The 21,183-nt window shown below is 39.0% G+C and overlaps 1 protein-coding gene across 1 annotated transcript in view; it reads right to left on the bottom strand.

Moving 5' to 3' along the window:
* Positions 1-43: 43 nt before the first annotated feature.
* Positions 44-21,183, bottom strand: part of SNTB2 (syntrophin beta 2) — a 105,547-nt gene continuing 84,407 nt past the window's right edge. The window contains exons 7-9 of the mRNA XM_077755469.1: positions 16,952-17,148; positions 10,236-10,420; positions 44-7,663 (exon numbers count right to left, since the gene is read on the bottom strand). Coding sequence (XP_077611595.1) covers positions 7,571-7,663; positions 10,236-10,420; positions 16,952-17,148 — 475 coding nt within the window. The 3' untranslated portion in view covers positions 44-7,570. The remainder of the gene's footprint in view (positions 7,664-10,235; positions 10,421-16,951; positions 17,149-21,183) is intronic.

The raw sequence follows: 21,183 nt of genomic DNA, 5'->3' as shown, positions 1-21,183 counted from the left end.
TTTTAAAAAAAAAAAAAAAAAAAAAAAAAAAAAAAGAAAAAAGTACAAGTCTAAAAGCATTTTTTTATTTACAGTATAAAGGTTACAAAGGTATATATGTATTTATATATAATACCCTTAAGTTACAAATTTTCATTGTAATGTACAACGCTATATGTTGATATGCAACTCAAGGGGAAGTGTTGTCTATGCATTTATTTTTATTGAGTACACATAAAGCTTTTATTTTATTATTAAGAACACAAATGCTGCCCTGTTTTATGCCGTAAGTTTTGATTTGGTAGCCTGGTGATACCAGATGATTTGAGAACTCAATTTTAAACAACACTTAAAAAGAAGTCTTGTTTAAAAACGGCGTTCTAAAAAGAAAAACAAACAGAATATCACATACTTTTAATGTTTTGTAGAAGCATTATTCTAGCTTTCTAAGCCTTAATACTTAACAAAAATGAAAGTTGTGTGGAACAAAATACACACAAGGGAGTATAATCAGAATTTGCACAGATTAGCCATAATAGGCCTTCATAGGTAGTGGTTTGCCACATTATCTTCTAGAAGATCTTGGGTCTAGTACCGAAAGGGAAATATCCTTTGGGCTCCAAGGTCTTATCATGCTGAAGACATCCAACAGATTGTAAACATAATACTGGAGTTATGCTGGAGAAAAAAGTACAAAACTAAAACAAGTTCTTGTAATAAGGGTAGATTTGCTACAGGTGTGAAGAATATCACTGAGAATGATGATTGTGCCAAACCCAAACTTAGTGGAAATCATTTCTTCTCCCCCAAAATCTGGTAATTCACAAAGCAGAGGTGAAAAACGTAACCGACACCCACTAGAACAGGACTAAGACAGAAGGCAAGCACTTCTTCCAGCCTAGGAGGGACAGACACTTACACCACAATACTTAGGTGCTGGTTCTGAATCCACATAATCATTAGCACCCGATTGTCCAAGTGTAGGTTTAGAGTAAAGGCCATCACACTGAAGGCAAGCTGATAGAAGGGGACTGTTACTGTATGAAAATTATGAAAAATTTCAATTAACCTCTCATTTCCTTTAGGTGTCCTTTTTATTGAGTTTGAATGCCAGGGTGTTCTAGAAGTGGAATTTTGCCAGGTTTAAAATATCTTCTATTGGACAAACACCATCTACCGCGTGTAAGGCCTTCCAGCAAATGAGACATTTAAAGGGGTAAGTGTGGAAATGAATGGGTCAGCACAATTTAGAAATAGGGGTAGGTGAAATATACACTCAGCTTTGCTATTTATAGATAAAAGAAGCATTTCTTTAAAGTTTATTTTGAGAGAGACAGAGGCAGGCAGAGATGGGGAGAGACAATCCCAAGCAGGCTCCACACTGTCATTGCAGAGTGATGTGGGGCTTAAACTCATGAACTGTGAGATCACGACCTGAGCCCAGATCAGGAGTCGGGTGCTTAACCAACTAAGCCATGCAGGTGCCCCAAGAAGCATTTCTTTAAAAAGACTTTCCTGTTGATCTACTTTGGGTAATAGAGCTTAATTTTTTGTTGTTGTTGAGATTTATCTTCCTAGGGATATTCTATACTGTTCTTCCCAAACTAAAGTCTAATTTTTTTAAGATTTTAATTTTTAACTAATCTCTACACCCAACACAGAGCTCAAACTCACAACCCCGAGGAGATTCAGAGTAGCATGGTCCACTGACTGATCCAGTCAGGTGCCCCGCTAAAGTCTAATTTTGCATTAAAAAAATTAAGCATAATGAAGAGACTAACCTACTTAAATGTGCTTGGAGTTCTTTCACATTGGCCTGGACCAAATACCAAGCATCATTTTAAACATTTTCCAGTTAGCCAGAGTAGCTGAACTGCAGATGTACTTTGGTAAAAGTATGAAGTGGTTCAGTAATTAACCACTGATTGATAAACAGATGACATGGTGTAATTAAAAAATAATGGATTATTTGCTGCTTGCGCGCAGGAACTTTCTTTTAGACCCTGAAGAGCACATGTGAAGAGCTGTGCATTGATAAATGCTTAGTATATGAAATACATGAATTAATGTGTCATTAATTAGCCTTGCAGTTTCAGAATTTCCTTAGGCCCCCCAAAGAACCTTTTTGTTTATGCATAAGAGACTTCTGTCACTTTGGAAGAGGTGACAGAACATTCAGGTTCCAAAGGTGTATATGTGACTGGGATAAAGAGGGGCTCAAAAACTAAAACAAAGCATTTGTGTCAATGGCATGGAGCTAAGATTAGAACTGAGTAAGGTACTTAGAGGACTCAGAAGTTAGGAATCTACCGGAATCTACCAGGGTAGCTAATCTTACAATATAATAAAGTATCGCTTCTCTAGCATAGTTTTTTAGTTTCAACCAATCTATTCTGGAGCAATTCAAGAGTTACAATTCAGATGGCAGATTTTTGTTGAATACAATCAAATGTTCATTAGAGAGCAAGCAATCATTTGCAAACGGCATTATTTGTGAGTTACATCAAATGTAGATTCACTTTTAAAACTTAAATATGCTTTGGTTCAGTCACCTGAAGTGGGAAGAGTAAGAGGTGGCAAGAGATTATGTTCAAGTTTATCAGTTTGAAGCAAAAGAAGAAATCTTGTTAAAATATTTTGTTGAGTTAATACATAACAACCATTCTTCTAGCTGGTGGTTTAGTGTCAAAAAAAAGAACAGATGTACAGGTGTACTCTATGAGCCTAGTTCTGTTACCTTACTTTACTTAACTTGAAATTCTATCCTTTGATAGAATGAACTTATAACATTGATCTGCCAGATGTATGTGTGTGTGTTAGAGAAGTTGTTTCAAATTTGCCACTAAGCAGTCTATTACTAGCATAAGTTTCAGTTATCAGTACACTATAAGAGTAGCTATATTGCTCAAAAACACATAATCCTGATATAAAACATAATTATTTTATAACTGTCTGCCATCACACATTTATTGTCTACACGTAACCCAGCACAGCGAAGGAAGGAGACAGCTTTAAAAAAGGAGGAAGGGGGTGACGGCTGCTGTCAGTTTCAAAAGACAGTATGCAGACAGTCAAAATAATTCTAGATTACCAAGCAATCTTAAGAGAGAGAACAGTAGCAAATGGCAGATTCTTCTGCTTTCATCTTCAGGAGGTGGGGAAAAGCCACAATAACATTTTAAATTTATCTGCAAGAGATTTCCAAACTCAAGATAGATTATTATAGACCTGACAGAGATCTACATACAAAAAGAATTAATAGGATTATGGTCAAATTCAATTTAGAGTTTAAGAAGAATCCCACATTTAAAGAAGTCTTTTTTCCTTAGGTATAGTTGTTTGATCTGACCAGAGCAAAGAGACCAAAGAGATCTGACATTTCACTTCTTCATTAGCAATTGAAAAAAGATGACCTTTGGCTTTTTAACCAGCCATTCTTTCCTGGCATCCGTGATGGATGGCAGGGACAAGGAAATGTATGCTGGATATTTGGATAGTTTAAATATTATATACAATCAATAGCTTATAACCAGTGAAAATAAGAACAGTTCAGCGTAAGTGTCCAAGATACAAAACAGCAGAGAAAGTGCTTAAGTCTACAGGTCTTCCCTGAAAGTTTCAAAAATGTTTAAATAGGTAGGGCTTTTTTTTTTTTTTAATGTTTTATTTATTTTTGAGAGAGAGAGACAGCGTGAGCAGGAGAGGGACAGAAAGAGACGGAGACACAGAATCTAAAGAGAGGCTCCAGGCTCTGAGCTGTCAGCACAGAGCCTGATGAGGGGCTTGAACCCACAAACCGCGAGATCTTGACCTGAGCGGAAGCCGGACGCTTAACCGACTGAGCCACTCAGGTGCCCCAAGTAGGTAGGGCATTTAATAGAATTTGCATAGCAGCTTACAATATGATTTGCATTAAAAAATATGGAGAGTCTTCCATGTTTTTGAAAACATACAAATATATCCACATTCATATAAATTAATAAACAAGAAGACCTGGAGGTTTTCACAAAATTAAAAAAAAAAGTCCATGATAACCTTTTCTCAAAAGTGGTCACACTTTTGTCCATCAAAACCATTTACAGCGAAAACTTTTCCTGGGAGAAACATAATCTTGTCCAAATTCCACACAGTTTAATTTTATTTTTACGAATAAATTTTGGTTTATTAGCTAAGTGCATCTAATCAATTGAAAAAAGCTTGGTTACCATTCTGCCTAGGAAGATAAATTATTAGGAAAACAATCAGGGACAACTTTAATCATTTGTTGGTTGGATTAGATTGGTAGGTTAGATTAGATAAGATATAAATAATTCAGTCTCTCCTACCATTCAATAATGTTCAATAACAAAGTTTGTGAGTTTATAGCTGATAAAAACAGGCACTATCAGACTTTACCTAGCCTAAAAAGTGCTGAAACATGGCTTTAAAATAGGCGAATGACATAGAAAGCAATATTTTTGATTGCCTGTACAGGTCCCCTTATGTAATCTGAACCTGTCTACTATACTAGGTAGGCGAGTTTGTAGTTAGAACTATCTAATAAATACTGTATGAACATACATTAAAGTACTTCTTCATATAAAATATTAGACAGTAATTTCCAGGTAAGGTTTGTTTGGTAACTTCAGGAAAGGACTTACCTTTTTCAGAAAAAGAAGGTCTGAACCTTTTCTTTTTCTTTCCTTTTCTTTCTTTCTTTTTTCGGAGAGGAAACAAAGAAATTTTAAGGAATGAGAAAGAAGCATTTTCACACGCCAGTTGCCTACTTGTAGGCATCTGTGTGGAATATGGAGAAGATGTCTAAGCCCCAGGTATGGGGCGGGGGGTGTGTGTTGAGGGGCACAGGAAGCAATCCATTGGAACGAGGTACATACCACTCTGCAAGTTCCTTTCCATTCTATACAGGGAATCCCACAACATTCTCAACAATCTTCCTAATTCGAAATGAAAAAGAAATGAAAAGCTGTTCTATAAAAGATGTGAAATATCAAAAATGCCATTTTTTTGTTATCATTTGAAAATAATTTGCCATATTTTGGCATCTTAATACAAAATACATATTTATCAAGGCTGTCCCTTTCGTAAAAGCACTTCATCTGTGGTTTGAAAGGTCCACACACACACTTAGTTGAAGAACAACCTGTCACTTGTGATTGGAAAGCTGTTGGTGTTAAACAAGCAGCTTAAAGGCTCTTGCTCTCGGGGATGCTAGTGGTCAAAGGAAATCTCCCACACGTTTTCACTGTACATTAAGACTCAAGATTTAAAAACCCTATGGACCTCGGTGCCACACATGACAGTTTAAGCTGGAACAAAATGAGTCAAAACAGCTCACATGCTTTCCCTTCTCCTGCCCACATTTTCATTACACCTTTTTAAGAGATCTTTTTCATATAAGTGATGAGCACGGTGGCTCAGAAGTTCCCCCTGAAAATATCCTCAGTGCCTTAGCCTTTCACACTAATAAAGAAAACCTCCACCAAATGGCTTCACTGCAAAGTCTTTGACTGCATTGTGCAACGTTTCAGGTTAATAATGCTCTCACTGCAAAGTGTCCAAGCTCCTTTATCTGAGGGTATTATGTGTTGAAATTCTGCTTCCAAAAATCATAGCTGGACCCTCAAGATAATTTTTTCTTCCCTATTCGCAGATTTACTTCAGCTAGAACCAAATATAGGTTTATGAACCTTAAAAACATTTTTAAAAAAGCCCTTGAAACATATATTCTAGGGTAGATTTCAGTTTCCAGTTGTAAGTGGACCACATCATTCATGCTGGAACTGCAGCTGGGGGTGAGGGGTGGGGAGAACAGTTCTCTGTCCCCAGCCTGTGCACATGGTTCATCTCACCGTACACAGGGGAAGGACTGACTTACGGACGGAAGGAAAACAATGGGGCTACAATGTCTAACTCAAACTCTGTTCATGAGTCTGCTCTTTCAAATGTCCCACCTAGGTCAGTCTGCACTCACACCAAATAGCTCATGTTTTGCATATGATTGTGGGTTATTTTTTTTTCCTCTCTACTTGGAGTGCTACCTTCCTCCATTCTCCGAAGTGCTCACACCCTCTGACGGCATTCCTCATAAATCTAGTGAGAGCTCGTCACAGACTTTCTCCAGAGAGCACAGAGAACATCCAAGACAATATTAACTTCTCTTTCCGATCTGGGCACTGTGGCAATCTTGACATTTTTGATAGCTCTTATATTATTTTGAATGTTTACAGATATATACCTGTTTTATAATTAGGAAAAACAAGCTGAATGTGATTCTCTAATACTACAGAATCAGCAATCTTACTGCTACTATGTCCTAATGATGATGTCTGGTAAAACTTAGTAAAACCCAGGTAGCTATTCCACGGTCTCGTCACCCTGCCCACTGTTGAGTGCATTACTAAGCCAACAGTGAGTCTTGAATTAGCAGCTGCCTGTCCATGCCAATCTGCTGCCACAATGGGCCAGGGCCAGGGTCCTGCATGGGCTCACAAAACCCAAAGCAACTCCACATGATGTTTGTGCTGAAGAGCTGCCTTTATAGAGTCTACTCTTTAAACAAGCAGGCTCTCCAGGATTTATCTTTCCCAATGAGATCTGCCCAAGAGAAAAGATACTATTCAGGAAATCCATCTTAAAGACTAGTCCTCAAAACTAGGATGGATGATCTCCCTGGAATGGCAGTGATATCCAGTCATATCGTGACTAGTAAAGCCCCACTAACCCTAACCAAAGGCACATTTGGTAAGCAATAAAAAATGGCTTAGGCTAAAATGAGGACTTTCTTTGAAAATAAATCTTATCCCCTGGCTCCTACCAAAGATATATCAGAAAAATCTAAAACAAGTGAAACTCTTTTCAAATCAGTGGTTTCCAACTCGGTTACCACTAGAAAGGGAGTGGAAGGCAAGGCAAATAAAAATTTGCAAGTTCTAAGTCCTAAAGTTAGCACTTATGAGTGGCGAAGCTTGTGATGTGGTGGGAAGCGATGGCCGTGGTGGGATGCAGGAGAGCCAGGACATGTGAAGACGCTTTGGTGTGCAATTCCAGGACCTCCTAGGGTGGAAGGAATAAAGGACAGCAAGCTCCAGCAGAATGCATGGCCTGTCTGGAATGGCCAACAAGCACAGGCTGCTGCCAACTAGCACCTGGAAAGTGACGGTCAAACAAAGCAAGAGACTGAGGCTAAGCTTGAAACAAATCCTGTAGGAAGAAGAAACGAAAACAACTCTTGGATACTTGATTATGTAAAAAAAAAAACCAAAAAAAAAAAACCAGAAAACCCATAATGAGCCATCTTCTTAACAGAGGAAATAAACCTAGTTACTCAGAAACCACATTAGGAAACTACGCAGTCAATCAACAGCTTCATGTTGGAGCTTATTAGAGTCCTAGAATTTCTGGCCAAGGTAGCGTGTGAAAGGCAGGCTCTTCTTTAAACATGGTTACTGTTCAGCAGTGATTTGCAGGTCCTTGTCAAGGCACTGTGCTGGAGGAGAGAGCAAAGAGTTTTCTTTTTGTGCTTTTTTTTTTTTTTTTTTGAGGTGGAAATACTTCTTGTGATATTCAGGCCTCTTTTCTGATTTTTTGCTGCTCACACAAGCAGTCCCATACGAGTGACTTTGGCTGACAAGAACGTGTGCAACACAAATACAATCGGCTTCGGACAAGAGTGCAGGTCCATGGTCTGTGGAGAAAGTGCATCAATTAGCACTACCAAACACAGAAGCTTTATTTAAAAAAATTTTTTTAAGGTTAATTTGCAAAGAGAGTATGTGTCAGGGGAGGGGCAGAGAGAGGGAGAGAGAATCCCAAGCAGGGTCTGCACTGTCAACGCAGACCCCGATAAGGGGCTCAATCCCACAAACCGTGAGATCAGGACCTGAGCAGAAACCAAGAGTCAGATGCTTAACTGACTGAGCCACGTAGGCACCCCTATACAGAAGCTTTAATAAACAGACACAAAAGAAAACAAATTTGGGTGTGATGTTCTACTTTTTGGAAAGAATTTGGATTAAGTATGTACCAGATTCATAGAAAGTTGTGGAACTTAAAGCCACAAATGAAAAGTATACTCTGAAGTGAGGTCATTCTTTGTAGTAATTCAGTACTGGTATGAGCTCCCACATCACAAATAGGATACGAATGGTGGTGTATTAGATTCCACCATGCCTGGTAGAAAGAACTAAAAAGTAGAAGATGTAAAAGATAGAGGAATATCCTATATGGAAACCATTTATTATGATTATAGGCCCCGGGGAAAATCAGTTAACAGCTGAGATGTGACTATGGATGGGTATGGTTTTTGACATCCCTCATAGGTTTGTAGTGGGAACGACAGCTCCCAAGCCTAGCTGGGAGGGCTACTTATACCTTCCTAAGCGCAAGTCTCTAATCTGGATGGCTGACACCAGATGAACAAGGAGACCTGGCATCAGGCTGCGTGAGACAAGTGATTCGTCAATCATTGGCACTAACACAGAGACCAGGGACTGGACCTAGTTAACTATGCCTTTTAAAGAAAAATAAAACCTGATTCAAAATATAAATTACAGAGCACTAATTTCATCATCAAACTTTGTATATATTAAGTACAAAGCAGGAATTAAAACTATATAGCCAGGAATGATCCAACACCTGGCTCGCTAAATGACAACTGCTATTAATAACTGGTTAATTTAATAGAAGCATGTACCTCTCTCTAACGCTTCAGGCTTTTGAAAAGCCCTGGTCCATGGCCTAATCATAGTTTCCTAAAGGTTTATCACTTAAAGTAAGATTTCCAGATATAATTTCTTATTTGGAGGTTGAACTACATTATCTCTAAGATCTCTTTCAGTTATAAAATTTCATGATTCTGTTTTGCAAATTTCCACCTATGGTGACTGTTATCAACAGACATAATAGTTCATGTATAAGACTTGAACTACTGGCTGAAAACTGATAAGAGAGAAAAAGCATTATTTTACTCCTTTATCTTATGATTTCTGAAGTATACTCAACACACTCTGTAGTTCACTAAGGGAAATCATGAATTCCTGTTGATATATTTAATTTTATTTTTATTTATTTGTTTTTATTAAAAATNATCTACCTCTATCTCTTTTCTGATCGCCAAAATTTCTGTAGCGACCAAGTCACTCTGTTACTTTTAACTATTATCCCAACCAACTGCTAATAATAGCAATGAATAGAATTTATTTATTAAAGTTTACCAGCTTTTGTATTTCATTTCTCATATTCGATAAAAGCCTATTTCTTAAAAGGGCTGTTTTTTTCTACCATTCAAACAAAACTTTTTTTTTTAAGTTTATTTTGAGAGAGAGAGACAGAGAGGGAGAAGGAGAGAAATAGAGAAAGAGAGTGAGTGAGGGGTGGAGAGAGAGGGAGTGAGAGAATCACAAGCAGGCTCCATGCTGACAACGCTGAGCCCAGCACAGGGCTCAAACCCACAAACCATGAGATCATGACCTGAGTCGAAATCAAGAGTCAGATGCTAAAGTAACTGAGCCACCCAGGAACCCCCAAACAAAACTTTTTATAAAAGGAGTGATTTCCAGGTACCTGGGTGGCTCAGTCGGTTAAGCGTCTGACTTTGGATCAGGTCATGATCTGACAGTTTGTGGGTTTGAGCCCCGCATCGGGCTCTGTGCTGACAGCTCGAAGCCTGGAGCCTGCTTCAAATTCTGTATTTCCTTTCCCAGCACGTGTGCGCGCACGCACACCCACACACACCCACACACACACTCTCTCTCTCTCTCTCAAAAATAAACAAACATTTAAAAAAAATTAAAAAGGGGCATCTGAGTGGCTCAGTCAGTTGAGCGTCTGACTTTAGCTCAGGTCATGATTTCATAGTCTGTGAGTTTGAGCCCTGTGTCAGGCTCTCTCCTGACAGCTCTCAGAGCCTAGAGCCTGCTTTGTATTCTGTGTGTGTGTCTCCCTCTCTGTCCCTCCCCCTCCTCCACTCGCACTCTATCTCTGTCTCAAAAATAAACATTAAAATAATAATAATAATAAAAAAAATTTTAAAACAGGGAATGATTCCCAAATGTGGGGAACAGAAAACATACACATATACATATACAAACACCCACACCCAACACACACAAACCCCTCAAACCCAACATATCTTGAAGAATAATTTTCTGTTTGCAAATGGACTATCAGTCCATAATTTTCTATACAAAAGGTAAGAAGCAATGAGAAAGCAAAAGGATATCTATTAGAGTAAACATGGTTTTCAGCAACACTCTTACCAGTTCTCCCTCAGGGCCACCAAAATCCAGATAAAGATTTCTGATGCCATCATCAGCAGACATTTTCAGCCTTTCAAAGGGGTAGCGGTACAAAATGCTGCTGGAACCTCCATTTTCCTTGGAGATAGTGAACCCATTTTCATAGTGGACAGTGAATCTTACCTCCTGGCCATTTAACGTGCAGCCTGTTGAAGACAAGCAAAGGCCAGCATTAATAAAGTTACTACTTCAGTTATCAAGTGGAAAAGAATTCTTCTGATTGGAAAAAAAGAAGAAAGAATCTTTTCTTGAGAATGTGCAATATCTAACCTACTTGGAACTCCCTCAAGTAAATTTTGTTTTGGTTGCTTGGATCAAAACTTGATTGAGAGGAGAAAGAGATTGCCATAACTCCCCATGGCATCTGATTTGATTCTGTTCAAATCGATGAGAGCATCGATTAAACACCTGTGCTGGAAGTGGGCCGTGTGTGGTACCGGGGAAGTAACAGGCATGGTCCCTGCTCCCAAGGACTTCATAAATGAATAGGCATAAACATGAAGTCCCTAACTGCATTAGGTAGAACATATAGAACACAACTAATACTAGAGTCAATAAGGCCAAAGTCAAGGAAAGGTTTCCTAGAGGAGATGGCACTTCAGACAGGCCCTAAAGAATAGGTCAAACTGGATAGGCAGTGAAGTATGGGAGAGTTTCAAGTGAGCAAGAAGGAACAATCAAAGGAAGAAAAGGCAGAGATGCCTTTCAGGGGCAGTAACATGGCTTGGTTGGTATTTGGGAAGAGGATGAAGATAGTGTTTATCATCAAAGGCAAAGGCTATAGTTAGCAAAAGTCATACTGTTAGTCCTATTAAAGATAAAATTCAAAGGGTTGATCTGAATTCATAGGACAAAAAAAAAAAAAAACACTTTAATCATCAAGACTGGCAAATAAATGTCTTCTCTCAAGACTGGTAAAGTTTCTGTTCCACTAACACCTGGGCGCGGTTTTGTTATTATATTAGTACAGGGGCTGCCAGTGTGAGGCCCTCTGAGACCTGGGAATTCACATAGCAGTTTGTCAGTTCAAGTCCTGAGTCAGACTCTGCACTAACAGGGCACAGCCTGCTTGGGATTCTCTTTCTCCCTCTCTCTCTGCCCCTCCTCTGCTCTCTCTCTCTCTTTCTCTCTCAAAACAAATAAACTAAGAAAAATAATCTCTGGAAGTAGAACTTGGGCATCAGCATTATTTAAAAACTCTCCTTGGGGAGCTTGGGAGGCTCAGTGAGTTAAGCATCTGATTCTTGATTTTGGCTCGGATCATGATCTCCTGGGTTCTTGAGATCGGGCCCTACTTTGGGCTTGTGCTGACAGCATGGAACCTGCTTGAGATTCTCTCTCACCCTCCTTCTCTGCCCCTATCCCATGTGCATGTTCTCTCTCTCTCAAAATAAATAAATAAACTTAAAAAAACAAAAACAAAACACTCTCCAGGCTATTCCACTGTGCACAGATCTAGAGCATTAATAGTTTTTTCATTCAATTCCTGATGATTAGGCTAACCTTATTTAAATAAGTAAATATAAGACACTGGAATTGGGATGAGAAGGCCAATAATAATCCATTATTTTCAGTCCTAGACTTCACAGAAAATCCTCAAACTAAAATTCGAATGTTTCTTCCAGCTTCTCGGTTAATACTGTATTGTAAAATTATTTATTTATTTTAAAAAAATTTACAGTTTATTTTTGAGACAGAGAGAGAGACAGAGCATGAGTGGGGGAGGAGCAGCAAGAGAGGGAGACACAGAATCTGAAACAGGCTCCAGGCTCTGAGCTGTCAGCACAGAACCTGACGCAGGGCTCGAACCCATGAACTATGAGATCATGACCTGAGCTGGAGTCGGACACTTAACTGACTGAGTCACCCAGGCGCCCCTGTAAAATTCTTTAAAGTGATGATTGTGGTGATGAGGTTAACTGATGGCTCCCTAGGTAAAAAAATAAAAATTACCATTTTTCTCGTATGTAAGTATGATATAACTTTAAAAGTCAAACATAAAAGTAGCCTATGACTGGGGCGCCTGGGTGGCTTAGTCGGTTAAGCGTCCGACTTTCACTTAGGTCATGATCTCGCGGTTCGTGGGTTCGAGCCCCGCGTCGGGCTCTGTGCTGACAGCCAGCTCAGAGCCTGGAGCCTGTTTCAGAGTCTGTATCTCCCTCTCTCTCTGAGCCTCCCCTGCTCACGCTGTCTCTCTCTCTCCTAGAAATAAATAAAAATATTAAAAAAAAAAAAGTAGCCTATGACTGCACTTGGAGTTAGATATGGAGTAAAAGCCAGGGATGTTAGGTATAAAAGGTGACGTCCTCCTCAATAGCTAGGATGTGGACGTACACACCCACCCATCCTCTCTTCTCACCCGTCTGTCTGTCCCTCTGCCAGGGACAAGGCCAATCCCTCCATCTGTGCTTTGGATCCCATACATTCACACCTTCTCAGAAACTGTCCAAGGTTGATTATTCCTTCTTCCTCTTGCATTTTCAACATTTTCCTTTAAACTCATCTCTCCCATCAACTTTTTTTAAAAGTTCAGGTTTCTCTTATTATTGGAAGAAATACCATCACTTGACACCTTACCTTCCTCTTTGTCTCTCTCTTTTTTAAAGATTTTCTTTTTAAGTAATCTCACACCCAATGTGGGGCTTGAACTCACAACTCCAAGATCAAGAGCTGCCTGATCCACAGACTGAGCCAACCAGGTGCCCCTATGTTCCTTTCTTTTTTCTTTTTTTTTTTTAATTTTTATTTATTTCTAGGAGAGAGAGAGACAGAGAGCATGAACAGGGGAGGGTCAGAGAGAGAGGGAGACACAGACCCTGAAACAGGCTCCAGGCTCTGAGCTGGCAGTCAGCACAGAGCCCGATGCGGGGCTCGAACCCATGAACCGCGAGATCATGACCTAAGCGAAAGTCGGACGCTTACCTGACTAAGCCACCCAGGCGCCCCACCCTATGTTCCTTTCTTACAGCTATTTGGTCAAAGGCATGAAGTAGGTCTTATTTTTATTTCTCTCATTAAGCACTTTGTAATTAATAAAACAGTAAATATTTGTTGATGTAATGAGTTAAGAGAAACTGATACTGTATATGTCCCTCAGGAGTTTAATCTGGGCATAAGAATGAGTCATTTAGAGGGGTAAATTCAGGAGCTTAAGGTACTGGTTTCAGAGTCAGAAAAGACCCCAGTTCTTCATCTTTTAAGTTTATTTTGAAAGAGAGAGCATGTGCACAAGTAGGGAAGGGACAAAAAGAGAGGGAGACAGCAGGCTCCACACTGTCAGCACAGAGCCTGATGTAGGGCTCGAACCCACGAACTGTGAGATCATGACCTGAGCTGAAATCAAGAGTCAGATGCTTAACCACTTAATCAACTGAACCACCCACACACTCCTCCAGTTCCTTTCATCTTAAAAATGGAGGTAAGAGAACTTGCCTTAGAAGGGTGTGTGTTAGGGTGACAGGAAACATGCATTCTACACATGACTTCTAACAACCCTGATATGTACTCATTATTCTTTCTGCTTCTGTCCTTCCTACTTCAAAGGCAGGGGCTATGCCTACCATATCTATTTTAGTATGGCCAGTAAAAGCAGAGTATACACTCAATCAATATTTACCCAGATGAATGAAAAGGGATTCAAGAAGATTTTACAAAACTGAGAACATGGTTAAAGTAAACTCTTTTGTCATATATCCTAACAATATAGAATGTTTGTTTATTTCTGAGAGAGAGATAGAGACAACATGAGCAGGGAAGGGTCAGAGAGAGAGGTAGACACAGAATCCGAAGACAGGCTCCAGTTTCTGAGCTAGCTGTCAGCACAGAGCCCGACACGGGGCTCAAACCCACGAACCATGAGATCATGACCTGAGGCGAAGTCGGATGCTTAACTGACTGAGCCACCCAGGCACCCCTCAATATAGATGCTTTAAAATGTTCATTTTTCTAGGGCACCTGGGTGGCTCAGTTGGGTGAGGGTCCGACTTTGGCTCAGGTCATGATTTCACAGTTCATGAGTCTGAGCCCCACATCAGGCTTTCTGCTGTCAGCATGGAGCCTGCTTCAGATCCTCTGTTCCCCTCTGTCTGTTCTCTCTGTCTGCTCTCTATTTAAAATAAATAAAACATTTTTAATGCTCATTTTTCTTCACCTTTTGCAGATTTTCTACATATTTGCTCATGCAACTCTTCCTATATCTGCTACTTCTTAGCAGTAGTTCTTATTTGATTTAAAAATTTTAATAGCTTAGGTAATTGGTATGATGAAATTAGCCTTTAAAAGAATACTTGTGAAAGTTCAAACACACACATATATGTATTTTCATATTTTGAATTCCTGTGACAGATGGCAAATGATAAAGCTTTATGTACCCGAGGGAATTAACTGCATACTCTGGCTAGTGATCCTGAAGTTCACATTTGCTAGAAGGAAAAAATTCCTTATGTATCAGGATTGCTGTAATCTACTGTAATCTAATAAAGGTTTAAAACTAAATGANGTAAACTATATAATAAATAAATAAATAAATAAATAAATAAATAAATAAATAAATAAAACATAATGAAAACACATGAGACAAAGAAACAGAACTTAAATGATTTCTTCTTGTTAACTTCCTGACTTTTTTTTAGGCCACAGATATCTGAATATATAGTACAATGTGCCATAATTATAATCTTAAATAAACCTTTTTGAATCTCCCAACAATTTAACATAAAGGGGTAATGTGCATCTGAAGGACATGCTGGCTTATGTATGTGTGTGTGTATCTATGTGAACATGGATGTGCCCAATAAGCATACACATATTAAGACATAACAGATTAGGTGTGTGCATGCACACACACATAAACACATGTGAAAGAATTCTGGCTCTGATCAAAGCAGTTTACCTTCAGTCAATTTAATATATCTGACAGAGCTCTACAGAGTAAGTAATTAACAAGTACATCAGTTGACCTGAATTGTGGAAATGAAAGTATTACCAAGGTAATATTAAAATCAGTTGTGAATGAGAATAAAAAAGTTCAAGATTACCAAAAAAATGTCTCTTTTGTCTATTTTAAATTCTAAGGACCCAACTAGTCCTTATTCTCTCTCTCCTCAAGTCATCTGTATTTAAACAACTGTGAGCCAGGGACTGGACAGATTTTTATTTCCTGCCAGAAGTTTAGCTGTCAGACACCAAACAACATGAAAGTAAAAAAAATGTTAAAAATCCAAGTTGCATTCTTTGTTTTGGGAAACATATCTCTCTGGATCCTTGAAGAAGATATGGTGATCCCAGATGCCAGTCAGGGGCCTAACGAGTGTTCCTGGGCTCCCCAAAGGAACACAAGGCATTGTAGACCTTCGCACTGAGGACACAACCCAGAAAGCACATTCTGTGGCCACGACAAAAACAAGAGCCCTACAACCCTTAATGTGGTGACCAACCACTCCAGAGAGAAAATGGGCAGGAGACAGACAAGTGAGAAAGTGTAGATATGGTAGCTTTGGTCAAAATCCAAGGTGGGGTCTTACTAGTCGTTGCTTGAATCATCATTGTGGTTGTGAGGAGAATATTGAGCAGGTCCTAAATAGTTGAAAAATTAGGTCATTTTGACCACACTTAAAAAACTGTCCCTGCGCCAGTGTTAGAAGATGACCCACAGAAATGCTGCCTATGCAATTCTAAAGCTATGGAGATCCCTCACTTTCCAAAAGCAAAGGAAAGAAAGATAAATATCACAAGACATTCTGCTCTTTAAATATTTTCTCTTTCTATAAAATTCTATAAAGCTATGTTTATAAAATAAAATACACAGAAAAGAGGAACAAACTCAAGTAAACTGACTTTGCAATCAAGATAATCAAAGTAATTCAAACCCTATTAGAAATCCCATGTCTTCATTTTGACTATTCTTTGTTCTTGTTAAAATGGAAAGCAATCTGGAAATATCTATATCTATATGTACATACACACAAATAAAAACAAATAAATCATGAGGGCGCCTGGGTGGCTCAGGCAGTCAAATATTCAACTTTGGCTTAGGTCATGATCTCAGGTTCATAAATTTGATCCCCGCATTGGGGTCTCTGCTATCACTGCAGAACCCGCTTTGGATCCTCTGTCTTCCTCTCTATGCCCCTCTCCCGCTTTCTCTCTTTCTCTCTCAAAAATAAACATAAAAAAAGAAACCATAGAGACTAGCCACAAGGGGGCGTTTCAACAATGTAAAGTCACCACCAGGCTTCTTTCCTTTAGACGCTTATTTCAGTAAGTACTGGGCACACATTTTCAAACTTTCAAAGACAAAATCCTACTCAAAATTCCTCGTTTTTTCTACAGCCATAAGCCTCACCAGATGCTTATATTTTAAGGGTGTCTATCCATATCTCAGACTCCAAATCTTCTGAAATAGAGGGTTAGTGCATCCAGTACTTTGTAAATGAGTCTTTATACTATCACGTGCAGTTAATATGAGGAACAGCAAAACTGCCGTGTTGTACATAGGGTGTTAGGAAAAGTTTACTACTGAAACAGAAAAGCCAGGTTTCTTTCTATCACGATAATTTTAAGTTGCCATATTTTAGAAAATTTTTAAGTCTGGGACATATGTTAATAGTTTTTACTTTAAAATGAAGTATAACAGTTCCATTTAACTACTGCAAGAAGTGATATGTCAAGATCTATACCTAGAGAGACTTCCTTAATTAGTTCAGCAGCAGCATGACAACCCTGAACAAGTATCCGGGTCCAGGTTGACAGATCCCGATGTGTCTCCACCCTGAAGAGATGCATCTCAATGCCCTGCCGTGAGCCCGTCCTAGTAGCAAATGTAAGGTCAGATCCAAGTGAGGGTGATCGACATCCGGAGCCAGAATGAACCAACCTAGGACCACAAAAAGGGCAAAGATTAAAAAGTAATTAATGCATTGTTACAGGAAAATGTCAGCAATTTATCCTGAAAGATGAGCAAAAAATTATAAAAGCCATCAGCAGTTTTGGAAAAGTACATTTCAAAACAATACTCGTCTTTGAAGTATATATCATTCTGTTTTCCCACAAAATGACCCCGAGTGTCACAGGCAGAACACTGGGCTGGATGGGCTAAGGCCCAATTTTCCACTGGCTTTTTTATGCTCTCAAAAGCCTATACATATAAAAAGAATGGATTCTGTTCTGATTAGGAAGTGTTAGGCCCCCAGACTTGCACAGCCTCCCCTATTACCATCACTCACTCGATGGTAATTTTTTTTTAAACCAAGAATGAACCTGTACTAACGCATCATAATTATCCAAAGTCCACAGTTTACATTCAGGGTTACTTTTTGATGTTGTACATTCTATAGGTTTGTACAAATGTGTAATGACATATATCCATCATTATAATATGTGGAGTATCTTCAATGCCCTAAAAGTCCTCTCTGCTATGCCTATTCATCCACCCCTCTTCCTGGCAAGCACTTATCTGTATATCTTTTACCCTTTCTTCTTAACTTAATTGCATTAGCAAGGATTGCTGGTATAATGTTGAAAAGGAGTGGGAAGAGGGGACAGGACATCCTTGCCTTGTTCCTGATCTTAGTGGGAAAACTTCCTGTTTCTTACCATTAAGTGTGATGTTAGCAATAGACTTTTTGTAGATAGTCTTATCAAGTTGAGAATATTCCCCTCTATTCCTAGTTTACTTTGTTTACCATGAGTGGGTGTTGGATGTTGTCAAATGCCTTTTTTGCATCACTTGATAGATTCATGATTTTTCTTGTTTAGCTTGTTATATGATGGATGACATCAACTGATTTTCAAATAATGAATCAGCCTTGCATACGTGGGATAAATCCCACTTGGTCATGGTGTGTAATTCTTTTTATACTTTTTGGAAGTCAATTTGCTAATAATTTGTTGAAGATTTTTGCATTTATGTTCATGAGAGATACTGGTCTACAGTTTTCTTATAATGTCTTTGTCTGGTGTTGGTATTAGAGAAATGTGAGCCTCACAGAATGGGTTAGGAAGTACCCCTCTGCTTCTGTACTCTGAAAGGGATTGTAGGGAATTTCTTTCTTTCTTTAAATTTTTTTCAATGTTTATTTATGTGGGGGGAGAGCGTAAGTGGGGGAGGGGCAGGGAGAGAGGGACAAAGGATCTGAAGCAGGCTCTGCGCTGACAGGTTGATAGCAGTGAGCCTGATGTGGAGCTCGAACTCCCAAACTGCAAGATCATGACCTGAGCCGAAGTCAGACACTCAACTGATTGAGACACCCAGGAGCCTCAGAATTTCTTTCTTAAATGTTTGATAGAATTCACCAATGAACCCATGTAGGCCTGGTGCTTTCTGTTTTGGAAGACCTTACACTTTTCACAAATATTAATTAAAAATGGATCTTAGATGTAAATGTGAAATGCAAAAGCATAAAACTTCCAGAAGACATCGTAAGAGAAAATCTAGGTGATCTAAAAAGATATGACACCAGGGACACCTGGGTGGCTCAGTCATTGAGTGACGGATTTCAGCTCTCAGGTCATGATCTCAGGGTTCATGAGTCTGAGCCCCACACTGGGCCCTGTGCTGACAGCTCAGAGCCTGTAGCCTGCTTCAGATTCTGTGTCTGCCCCTCCCCCACTGGGGTGCACATTCACGTGCAAAAAAAAATTTAAAAAAAAAAGAAAGAAAAAAGTGTTAAGTTTAACTTCATAAAAACTACTGCTTTTTTTAAAAAATATTTTTATTTATTTCTAGGAGAGAGAGAGAGACACACAGCGTGAGCAGGGGACGGTCAGAGAGAGAGGGAGATACAGACTCTGAAACAGGCTCCAGGCTCTGAGCTGGCAGTCAGCACAGAGCCCGACGCGGGGCTCGAACCCACGAACCGCGAGATCATGACCTAAGCGAAAGTCGGACGCTTAACCGACTAAGCCACCCAGGCGCCCCAAAAACTACTGCTTTTTGAAAGATACTGTTAAAAGGATGAAAAGACAAGCTAAGAGTAGGAAAAAATATATGAAAAGTGCATATCTGATAAAGGACTGATATCCACAAAAAAGAACTTTTAAATTTCAACAATAAGAAAACAAAAAACCCAGTTAAAAAAATGAGCAAAAGATTCACTTCTTAGTATATATCCAAAAGAAGTGAAAGCAGATTCCTGAGATCATTTATATCTATGTTCATTGCAACATTATCCACAATAGCCAAGAAGTGGAAGAAACTTGAATATCTACCAACAGATGAATGACTAAAGAAAAATGTAGCATTTACATACAATAGATTATTATTCAGCCTTAAGAAGGAAATCCTATCATATACTACAACACGAACAAGCCTTTTAGAAATTATACTAAGTGAAATAAGCGAGTCACAAAAAGTCAAATTCCACCTGACTCTACTTACATTTGGTATCTAAAGTGGTACAACTCTTAGAAACAGAAAGTAGAATGATGAGTTGAAGCCAATAAGTCATATCAGCTACTGTGCATCTCAGGGTTTCAACAAAATGATTGCAGGAACACTCTTCATCTAACTCCTGGTTAACTGGAGCAGGGACCATTATTTCTGGTAAATGTTGTGTCTGGGGACTTTGCAACTCCAGTCTGTTCTGAGAGCATATATTTTTAGGCCATGCACATTATGATAAGAATGAGACGTAATTAATTTCTGTCCCTAAAGTAAACAGCCAGTGAAAACTAATTTTCTAAATTTTGGAGCTAATTGGCTATAACTCTTGACCCTGATTCACTTGAAATGTGATACTGGTTCTTTTATATTAAAAAAACAAAAAATGATGTGCCATCTTTTTACTTTTTTTTTGCTTGATTTTATTTTTATTATTTTTTTTAAATGTTTACTTATTTACTTTTGAAAGAGAGAGAGAGAGCACAAGCAGGGGAGGGAAGGAGACAGAGAGAGAGATACATAATCTGAAGAAGGTTCCAGGCTCTGAGCTATCAGCACAGAGCCTGATGTGGGGCTTGAACCCATGAACCATGAGATCATGACCCGACCTGACGTTGGACACTTAACTGATTGAGCCACCCAAGCATCCTTTTATTGTTTGTTTTTAATGTTTATTTATTTTTAAGAGAGAGAGAATGCATGAGCAGGGAAGGGGCAGAGAGAGGGGAGACAGAGGATCCGAAGTAGGCTCTGTACTGATAACAATGTGGGGCTTGAACTCAACAATCACAAGATCATGACCTGAGCTGAAGTTGGATGCTTAACTGACTGAGGAACCTAGCAGCCCCCATTTTTTTTTTTTTTGCTTTAGAAAGTGAGTTCAAACTCATTTATGGGAGGCTAGGTAGTGATGCTCTTGAAATACTTTTAGATGTAACAAAATGAAAGATTGAACTAATGTTTTGGGGAGAAGGTTCAAATCAAGTATGAGACAGCAATGAAACAGTACAGAAGAGAAAATACTGAGAAACAATTAGCAAAAACCTTAGGGTTTCTATCATACACTGTATATACTCTGCCCCATGAGATTTTTTTTTTTTTAATGTTTATTTTTAAGAGAAAGAGTGCAAGCGGGGAGGAGCAGAGAGAGGGAGACACAGAATCCAAAGCAAGCCCCAGGCTCTGAGCTGTCAGCACAGGGCCCGACGTGGGGCTCAAACCCACAAATGGTGAGATCATGACCTGAGCTGAAGTCAGACTCTCAACCAGCTGAGCCACCCAGGCACCCCCAATGAGATTTCTTAAGAACAGAGTTTCAAGGACAAAGAAATATAACATTCATGAACTAAAAACTATTTTTATATACCAGGGAAAGAGCAGAATATGGTCTAAGAAACTACTGAGTGTTAACAAAATATATTTTAAAAATCCCTTCAACCAACAGTGAGAAACTTCCCACAAAGAAAATCTGAAGCCCAGCTGGCATTGCTGGTGAATTCTACCAAACATTAAAAAAAATTAAGGCCAATT

The sequence above is a fragment of the Crocuta crocuta genome, unplaced genomic scaffold (assembly GCF_008692635.1).
Source record: "Crocuta crocuta isolate KB4526 unplaced genomic scaffold, BGI_CrCroc_1.0 scaffold152, whole genome shotgun sequence".
Classification (NCBI taxonomy): domain Eukaryota; kingdom Metazoa; phylum Chordata; class Mammalia; order Carnivora; family Hyaenidae; genus Crocuta; species Crocuta crocuta.
The sequence above is the reverse complement of the archived record's forward strand: the minus strand, read 5'-3'. Positions and strand labels throughout refer to the sequence as shown.